Here is a 9,452-nt window from a genome sequence, read left to right as displayed (position 1 = left end):
ATTGGATTCCTGGGTCATATGGTAACCCTATGTTTAACATTTTGAGAAACTTCCAAACTGTTTTCCAAAGCAACTGAACCATTTTACATTCCCACCAGCAATCGCTCCACATGCTCACCAGTACTTCTCCTTGTCTGTCCTTTTTGTTTTAGCTATCATAGTGGGTGTGAAGTGGTATCTGTATGTGTGTGTTTTAAGAAACTGATGTTTATTTTTCAACAACTTTATTTCCATTTTCTGTTTAAGAGCCTATGGAAGAACAGCTTCAAACTACCCAGTGGTCGTTCCTACCCATTCAGTGGCCTGAGCATTGGGAGTAGTCTTCAGTGGTGGGCTGAGTGCTCCAATCTTCAGCAGAGAATTGCTGGATAGTCACAGAGGGCACCAACATACTATCAGACCAGCCTGTGACCTCAGGTTGAGTAGCAGTAAACTCAGGAGCTGGAGCAGTCCATTCACTCTGAAATTCTTCCACGGTCACACCTTTCCAGCAGTGGCCTGTTTATCCTTTTCGATCTCTTTAGGGTCTCTGTAGAAGCAGAGATCAAGCATGACCTCCAGTAGGTGCTCATGGGAGATGGTGTCACATATGCATGGTACTTCCCAGGCCAGCATCCACATCAGACCCACTGAGTGGGCTCCTTTGTTGTTGCATGGGGTAGCAGTGTCCACGTGGCACAGAGGAGAATCTGTGTCACACAGAGTAATGGTGGGCAGGTTAACATAAGACACCTCTGTGAGAGGCTGGTGGTCAGCGGTGGGATCAGTGACCACTGGAAGTTGTGGCTCACGGAAGGCTGCTTGGATCTTGTTAACGAAGATTCCAGGAGCGAAGTGGCCAGCAGTAGGAGTGGCCCTGGTGGCAGCAGCGAACTTCAGCACAGCTTGCTGGCCAGTATTCCTGGAAGATATGACACTGACATCAGCTGGGTTTTCAGTGGCACGAGTCACCAGCAGAAGCTTCTCTTTAGATTTATGATGTAGATACCGTCACTTTGCCTTTTGTAGACATACTGTTCCATTTGAAGTCAAGGTTGGTGCCACCTAAGTGGGTTCCTGCTGCAAGGAATTTAAGGACATCCTCCTCCTTCATCTCAGGATATCAAGGGCTCTGGACATTGTGAAAGTTTCCCTTTAAGTTACAATGGAAAGCTCATTGTGGTTTTGATCTGCATTCCCCTGATGGCTAATGATGTTGAGCATCTTTTCATGTGGTTAATGGTCATTTGTATATCTTTGGAGAAGTATCTATTCAAGTCCTTTGGCCATTAAAAATGGGTTGTTTTTTTGATGTTGAGCTGTAAGAGTTCTTTACATATTCAGATATATCATTTGCAAATATTTTCTTCCATTTTCTGTGTTGTCTTTTCTGTGACAAATGTTTTTGCATGCTGTTTCCCAAGACCACTCCTGTGAGGTAGGTGTTATTGACAGGGAAATGGAAGTTCAGAGAGAAGATGAAATTTAAATCCAGTTCTGTCTGACTGTAAAACTCAAGCTTTCTCTTCTACCCCAACCTGCTCACAAAGATGAATGAAGACATGTTTCTGGCTTTAAGGAGCTTGGTCTGGCAGAGGACATGACACAAGAACAAAAATGAATGCGCTATAAAGCAGAGTTCCACTTGTCCCACAAGTGCCACAAAAGACGTGTGGAGGAAGCGAGCGATTCTGGCTGGGGAGATCAGGGCTGACTTCAGTAAGGTGGCATATAAGTCTTGAAAGATGGGTACAGTTTCATTGGATGGAGGTGATGGAGTAAATGGAGGTGAGCATTTCCAAAAGAGAGCAGAAAATGGGGGTTGAATGAATGAATGGGGCTTTGATCCTAAGACTGGCTGTGATGGGGTGTCCCAGGGCTTGTTGGAGTGGGAGATCCTGGGACTGCCCATGCTGTGGGCTAGAGAGAGGTCACCTGAGGTAGGAGGTCCAGGGGTTGGATGGGATGGGGAATCTGACACTTGGGATTGGCAGACCCAGGGGATGGGGAGTCTGTGTGATGCCCAGACCTGGGAGCTGCCTGGGATGGAGTTTTCTGGGAGGTCTTAGACGAGGATCTTGGGCCTGGTGGACCCAAGGGACATTGGAACGGACTGGGATGGAGGGCTTCTTTAGGCTGCATTAAGTGCAGACTCTGGGACCGGTGGAATGTGATGGGGCTGGCCCGGGTGCCTTGGGGCGGGTCCGGCTTCGGGTGCGGGCGGCGGTGGCAGGTGGGACGCTCGGGGGCGGGCCGGGCGCGCGGGGTGGGGGCAGGGGCGGGGGGCGGGCCGGCGGCCGGGGCGGTCCCGCGCGGCCGCGCTGCGCAGTGACTCCGCAGCGGGCGGAGCGCCGTGGGCCGCGTCCTCGAGAGCCGTGGCGGTGGCGGTGGCGGCGGCGGCGGCGGCGGCAGCGGCAGCGGCAGCCTCAGCTCCTGCTCCCCGTGCCGCCTGCCCCAGCGCTGTCTCCCGGGCCCCCCCGGGCCCCCGGGCCCTCGAGCCCGGTGCGCGCCCTCGCGTCCCGCCGGCCCCCTCCCCCGGCTGGGCCCGGGGGAGGGTGGCGCCGTGAGCGAGCGGGGACCGGGCTCTCCTGCCCCTTCCCCTGTCCCTGGGCCGCCAGGATGGAGGCGGGGTCGGGTCCCCCGGGCGGCCCGGGATCCGAGAGCCCCAACCGGGCAGTGGAGTACCTGCTGGAGCTGAACAACATCATAGAGAGCCAGCAGCAGCTGCTGGAGACCCAGCGGCGGCGCATCGAAGAGCTGGAGGGCCAGCTGGACCAGCTCACCCAGGAGAACCGCGACCTGAGAGAGGAGAGCCAGCTGCACCGCGGGGAGCTGCACCGGGACCCCCACGGTGCGCGGGATAGCCCGAGCCGCGAGAGCCAGTACCAGAACCTGCGCGAGACCCAGTTCCACCACCGCGAGCTGCGGGAGAGTCAGTTCCACCAGGCGGCCCGGGACGTGGGCTACCCGAACCGGGACGGCGCCTATCAGAACCGGGAGGCTGTGTATCGGGACAAGGAGCGGGACGCCTCCTACCCACTCCAGGACACTGCTGGTTACTCTGCCCGCGAGCGCGACGTGGCCCAGTGCCACCTGCACCACGAGAACCCAGCCCTGGGTCGCGAGCGTGGCGGGCGGGAGGCCGGGCCAGCGCACCCGGGCCGCGAGAAGGAATCCGGCTATTCGGCGGCGGTGGGCGTGGGGCCCCGTCCACCGCGAGAGCGGGGCCAGCTGAGCCGTGGCGCATCCAGGAGCTCCAGCCCCGGGGCCGGCGGCGGCCACAGTACCAGTACCAGCACCAGCCCGGCCACAACCCTCCAGAGAAAGTAAGGAACGCGTGTTTGTCTTCCCTGGCTCTTCCCCGCTAGTTCCCTCTCCAACTTGTATGGCTGGTAAAGTAAGAAGCCGGTGCCTGATTCCATGTCCTTCTCTCCAGTCCCAACCTGCCGGGAGAAGCCGGGTCCCCCTCGTGCAGCCGACACCCCTTCTCTAGCTACCCCAGAGTGGGTTGGCCCGATGAGTGCAGGCGTCTCTTCTTTCTCAAAACCGTGGCCAGTGAGGGCCTGGAGCAGTCATCATCCCCTCCACTTCTTCACCCCCTCGCTATATCCTTGCCAGAGGATGGCTTTTCATTTATTTATTTTATTTGGATGTGCCGGTTGGGATTTTTATTGTCTCCGACGGTGTCAGATCAGAGCCCCAAGGGAAAGAAAACCCCCCCGCCCCGGTCTCCTCTGCGGGTCCTGAGCACAGGCCTGATCTGATCTCCTCTGGCGGCCTCAGCTCCATCCTTTCGCAGAGAGGCAGGTGGGGACCAGAATGGCTGCTGGAGGTTGATATCCCTCTGAGGGGAACTGCAGCACATCCTGGTCGGGGGAGCAAAGATGGAGGCCCGGCCCTTGGCTAGTTCCTCAAAGACCACCCCCTCTCCACCCTCAAGGAAAAACCACCCAATTAAAGAGCGTACCAGCAAGGGAAGTCTACAGATCTTCCCTCTTGTTGGATCAGTGCCAGTTTCTGTGCTGGGGTCTGTGTTTCTGCCTATTTGGGACACCTTGGCAACATCTATTGGGTTGGTGGGGCATGGGCTGGGTCCACTTCTTCCATGCAGATACCACGGTGAGCTGGTCGGGATAAATGTCAGGCCAAGAGAGTCAAGGGCGTGCAGGCTCACAGGGCTGCCCTAAAGGCTCCCTGATTTCTCTTCTGCGGGATTGGAAAGAATACTGACCTGGGAGTTAGGAAACCCAGGTTCCCCTTCCAGCTCTGCTGCAGATTGGCTTTGTGACCTTGACTGAGTCCCTTCCTCTCTCAGGCCATCAGTTCCCCCATATCTTTTTAAAAGGCAAGGTCTGCCTTGAATGCTCTTTAAAGGGCCCCTCCAGCTTAGATTTGATGGTTCTGTGACTAATCCAGCCACCACTACAGAGCAAGTCTGAAGTCCTCTAGCGAATGGACAGCTTTCCCCCTCCTCTCACTGCTCAGCTGGTCCTACCATGTGCCACAACCAGTGGAGTGTCTCTTGGAGGCTGGGCTGGGGGTGGGGAAGCCTTCTGCCTCAGGAAATCTGCCGGGAGACAGCTCTCTGCAACTCCCCCGTGGTGAGGCAGCAGGCTGGGGTGCTGGGTTGAGATGGCTGGGCCCCAGGAGCAGCAGCTGCAGCTCAAGGGCTCGGCTGGGCTTCACTGCAGTGCACCCTCAGCTGAGGTTTGGTGTGGGCTGCCCCAGAGGGAGATGGGCTCTTCTGCCCAGGCAGGGCTGCTGGGAGCCCATTCCAGGAGGACTGACTGTGTGCAGCTTGGGGCCCCACACTGGAGGGAGGGGCCAGGTCGACTGACCAAGCAAGGCCTTTTCAGGAGAGGGCCATGATGGGGTGGGGACAGAGGGAGACTGTATGGGCATTGTGGTCCTTTAGCCTAGCTGCGGAAGACTTTTCCAGAGTAGTCAAACCTGTGACAGAGGAAGCAGCCTCATTATGTGTGGCTCCAGGGAGCAGAACCAGGAGCAATGGGAAATTCTGGGATAAATCAGGAAGAACTTTCCAACCTGGCTGTCTGGTGATGCAGTGGACTGCCTCAAGGGGGTCGGGGAGGGCTGGAGAAAGCATAATTCCTGAACTGGTGGAAAGCCCAATGAAATGACCTGGGTCTTCCCCAATTCTAGGATTCCATTCCTCTCAGATTCTCCATCCTGTAGACGTGGGTCTGAATCTCTTGGCTGGCTGCAAGCCTGTTTGCTCTTGAGCTCTGTGCTTCTGCCATCTGGACAGGCCTGCCTCTCGGTCTTTCCCTCTTTTTGTGCACCCTCCAGGCTGTTTGTTGGATTCCCTTGCTTCACATTTCCTACTGGATTAATACGGGGATTTAGAGGGTACTTTGAATTTCTCCTGACCATATATTAAATATTTGCACACCCATTATTACCTCTTTCGGTCCTCACAACAGGGCCTGTGCAGTGAGCACTAGCAACTCCGTTTTAGAGATGGGGAAAGTGAGGCTCCAAAAAAAATGAAGGGAACGTGCTCAAGATTACACTGCCAGTTCCTAATAGAGCTGGGGCTAGAACCCAAGTCCACCTGTCTCCGAGGCCTGTTATTTTTCCACTGGAGCTTTCCAGCCTGAAGGAGTCTCTTGGCCTCAGGACCTGGCCAGGTCACCAACTGGGAGAGGCCAGGAGAGCCTGAGGTATCTGGAGGATTTGAGCAGGGGGAGATGGCTCTGGGATGAGTGATGAGAGGGGGAGTCGATGGGGGAGGGCAGAAGGCCTTGTCTCCCTTCTTTCCGCTCTCCCTCCCTCTCTCTCGACCAGGCGTCAGGAGGGCCTATTGATGCACTAACCATTGTTGTCGCCACAGCTGCTGCAAGCTACTCCCCTGCCAGGCCTGTTCTGGGTTTGTAAGGAGTGGGTGAGAGACTGCCGCTGGAAGCCAGGGCAGGCAGGGTGGGTGTTGAGCAGCAGAGGCTGCAGCATTGGGGGAGGCTAGGTAGAGCTGGTACATGCTGGGCGCTCCTGGTCCCCAGGCTCCCTCTGGTGGAGGAAGAGGGGAGAGAGGGGCCTGGGCCCAGCTGCTGCTTGTTGAAGGGCCTCTCTGCCCAGGGACCCTGTCCGTCTGTCACCACAACCCACGTTTTACAGCTGAAGAAACCGAGGGCTCAGAGAAGTGAAGTAACACACCAGAGGTCACACTATCTGTGAGACAGACTCCCGAGCCTGTGAACTTGCCCTCTACCGCAGTTGATAGCAGCTGTCATGTCCACCCCCACCTATGTCATCCCCCCAGGATTCCCACATCCTCCCGCACTGTCTCTTCTGGACAGGTTCCCGGATGCCAGTCTGCCTTCTGCTGTGCTCTGGGTGTGGCCTTTCTAGTGCAGCATAGCGCACGATGAGGCCCGACCTCCTTCTGGCCACTGGGCCTCTGTACATGAGGTCTTTGCTTGCTTGTTTGTTTTTTTAGCAGCTGCTGGTCTCTGTAATGCTCAGGTCTTTTTCCCTGGAATTGTTACCCCCACTCCCCATGGTTAGAGAAGAGCTCTGTTTTCGTTGTTGATCTTGGCCTGGCCCCCCTTGCAGTTCTGGCGCCTGGAATGATTTACAGGCATGCTGGGGGCCACTGCTGAGTCCTCCACGCTGAAGAGAGCTGCATTTCCTACGATTTTTGCCTGGGCCCAGCTCCGGCTCTGCCGTAGGCGGTGGTGGGCTGAAGCTGGTTTGGTGGTAACTCTTCATCCTCTGCAACACCCCCCACCCCGAGCAGGCTGGCTTGCATTGGGGAACAGCAACCAGCAGGACCGGCCTGGTGTTCTCAACGGCCAGGGCAATGCGTGGTCTAGGCTCCAGGCACAGTTGCCGGGTTGTCTTGTGTGTGCGCTGGAGTGTCAGTGCGCTCCCCACGGGGGCTGAGGGCACTGGGAGGGAGGGAGGGAGCCCAGGGAGGGGCCTTGGGGAAGTCTGTCTCCTTTGGGGTATTGGGCACTTTTCCTGGGCGGGGGGTGGGGGTCTTTCCTTCTTCCCAGGAGGGAATACCATTTCTCTCCCTCCCCCCACTGTGTTGGGAGCATTATACTCATGTGGGAGGCAATGATAATGTCGAATTGAATGAGAATTAGAGGAATCTTGCTTCTCAGTCAGATCTGGGGCGAGAATGGGGCTGTTGTCATCCACAAACATTTCTTGGCTGTGTGCACAGAGCAGGAGGGGCCCCCAGGCTGAGCAAACACCAGACTCTCTGCGCTTGAGGCTTGAGAGCCCTCCCACCCCCTTCCCTGGCCAAAGACACAGGGGACCAAGCCTGACCCACTGTAGTGCCGGTGCTTAGGACAAAATGAGTAGGAAGGGCAGTGAGGAGTGGAGGCCAGGCCACTGGTCAAAGACCTGGGCAGGGAGCTTTGGAGAGAGTGGGTGTCGGACGGAGGGGGAGGTGGGAGGAAGACCGGACCCAGGCTTGCCCTCTGCTACTCTTTCATCTGTCTCACCTCTGCCTCCTGTGGCCTCTGAGTTTGCTGGGAGCACAGGGGAGGCCTGGGGCATGGAGAAGGGGCCGCACATGTGCTGAGTGAGCCTCAGCCTTCTATGTGCCAGGCACCACCCTATGTGGCTTTATGTAACAATAGCTAACGTCTTTTTTTAACCTGCATTTACTGTGTGCCAAGCACTATTTGTTCTAAGTGCCTTCTGTGTATTAATTCATTCAATCGCCATATGAATCCTTTGATGTAGATACTGTTATTAAGTCCATTTCACAGATGAGGAAACCGAGGCCCAGAAAGGTTGGATAACTTCCCCAAGGTCACTCAGTGAATAAGTAGTAGAACTGAGAAGGAGTTAGAAGGAGCCCAGGTGGCCAGGCTCCAGAGTCCGTCCACAACGTTCTCACCCACCATTCCATGCTACTTCTTATCTCATTTGCACAGAGTCCATGCCAGGTGGATATTGGTATTATCCTCTTTTTTCAGACAGGGAAACGAGAGGTCAGAGAGGTGCGATGACCTGCCCAAGGTTACACAACTGCATGAGGCCCAGAACTATCTGGCTTCTGAGCCTTTGGTCCACCAATGCCTCCTGCAGGCAGGTGTGAAGACGGCAAAGATGCTCTGGGTGTGGCTCTGGGCTTCCCCCAGCAGAGCTCCTGGGACCACTGCTTGAGTCAAGCTCCCTCTCCTGATAGCCTCTTGGATTTTGACCACAGTCTCCTAATCGATGCCCTCCTGCTCTTGTTCCCTTGGGCCCCTGATGAGGTACAGCCAGACCAAGCTTTGTGTGGGGCTCCAGCAGTTTCCCGCTGTCTCTGCCTGCAGGAGGAGGTTCAGACTGCTTTGCCTGCCATGCATGGGCCCTTTAGGATCTCACCTTTCTCCTCTCATCTTTTTACAGTCCCCCTCACACAGACCGAGTTCCAGCCAGACTGGCCCGTGTGCCCCATTGTCAGCCCACTCAGCCTCCTGAGAGCCTCTGGGTTCATGTTGTTCCCTCCTCCCGGGCTGTTCCATCCAGTGCCCAGGCTGCATTCCACTGTTGTTGCCTCTCCCGTGTTTGCGCACAGGTCTGTCCCTGACCCTTGAAATGAGCACTTTGCCCCTTTTTATACCTTTATTTGTTTACATCTTGTGTCATCTCTACTAGTTTGAGGGCTCCGTCAGATTAAGATTTCATACACATATATCATGTGCACGTTGTGTCAGTCCCTCTGCTAGGTGCTGTGGGCGTAACTGAAGGAGCTAGAAGCTTGGAAAAACATAGCACAGCACATAGTAGCTGCTCAGTAAATGTTGAGTAGACAAATGATTGTCAGATTAAGTCCCGGTGCACTAATGGCCAGGGGTGCCTAAGGTGTTCTTCCTTTCAGGACTCCTGTAGAGAGAGATGACTCAACTTCAGGGTTCTCTTGGCTTCTCTGTGGCTTTTTCCTCATGCTCCCTGGAGCTGTTTGGCCTCTGCCCTCTGTGTTCCTCCCACTCACCAGTCTCCCAGTTCATAGGATGTCAGGGTAGCAGAGTCAGATGAGACTTCAGAGACATTTAGGCCAATCTGCTCATCATTACCTGTCCCTCCCATGCCATGGCCATGTCATACCATGTTCCTCTCCCTTAATGCGGGATCTTCTGTCCTGAAAGGAGCAAAGAGGCCTGCACAGGACCTGTGTGCCCTCTGCCTCATCCAGTGGGAAATTACTTATTTACCCATCAAATCTTTATTGGGCTCTGACCCTGGGCTAGGCACGGTGTCTTGGAGTCAGAATAAGACACAGCCCCTCTAGCTCATTCTCTGCTATGTTCCCTGGCAGAAGAATCAACACTTGTCATGGGGAAGAATGATGAGTAAATGACTTATTCCTCTGTTGTGGTAAGTCATTTAGGGCAAGATCATTTGCTAGTTACCCTCACTTCCTTGTGGTGTCAGGTCTCTCTCCAGGCATCCATGTTGAAAAGCACTCACGCAAGGATGCCTGTTTTTTGTTTTGGCTGCACAGTGTG

The 9,452-nt window shown here is 55.4% G+C and overlaps 1 protein-coding gene and 1 pseudogene across 2 annotated transcripts in view; one reads left to right on the top strand and one right to left on the bottom strand.

The window, feature by feature from the left end:
* Window positions 1–270: 270 nt before the first annotated feature.
* Window positions 271–1,119, bottom strand: LOC118888287 (annotated as a pseudogene).
* A 1,285-nt stretch (window positions 1,120–2,404) lies between these two features.
* The window catches only part of IQSEC2 (IQ motif and Sec7 domain ArfGEF 2), a 76,174-nt gene continuing 69,126 nt past the window's right edge, over window positions 2,405–9,452 (top strand). For both annotated transcript variants that reach the window (XM_036840481.1, XM_036840480.1), the window contains exon 1: window positions 2,405–3,305. In XM_036840481.1, coding sequence (XP_036696376.1) covers window positions 2,599–3,305 — 707 coding nt within the window. In that variant the 5' untranslated portion in view covers window positions 2,405–2,598. The remainder of the gene's footprint in view (window positions 3,306–9,452) is intronic.

This window comes from Balaenoptera musculus, chromosome X (assembly GCF_009873245.2).
Source record: "Balaenoptera musculus isolate JJ_BM4_2016_0621 chromosome X, mBalMus1.pri.v3, whole genome shotgun sequence".
Taxonomy (NCBI): Eukaryota; Metazoa; Chordata; class Mammalia; order Artiodactyla; family Balaenopteridae; genus Balaenoptera; species Balaenoptera musculus.
Note: the sequence above shows the minus strand (reverse complement) of the source record. Positions and strands in the feature narration are given on the sequence as shown.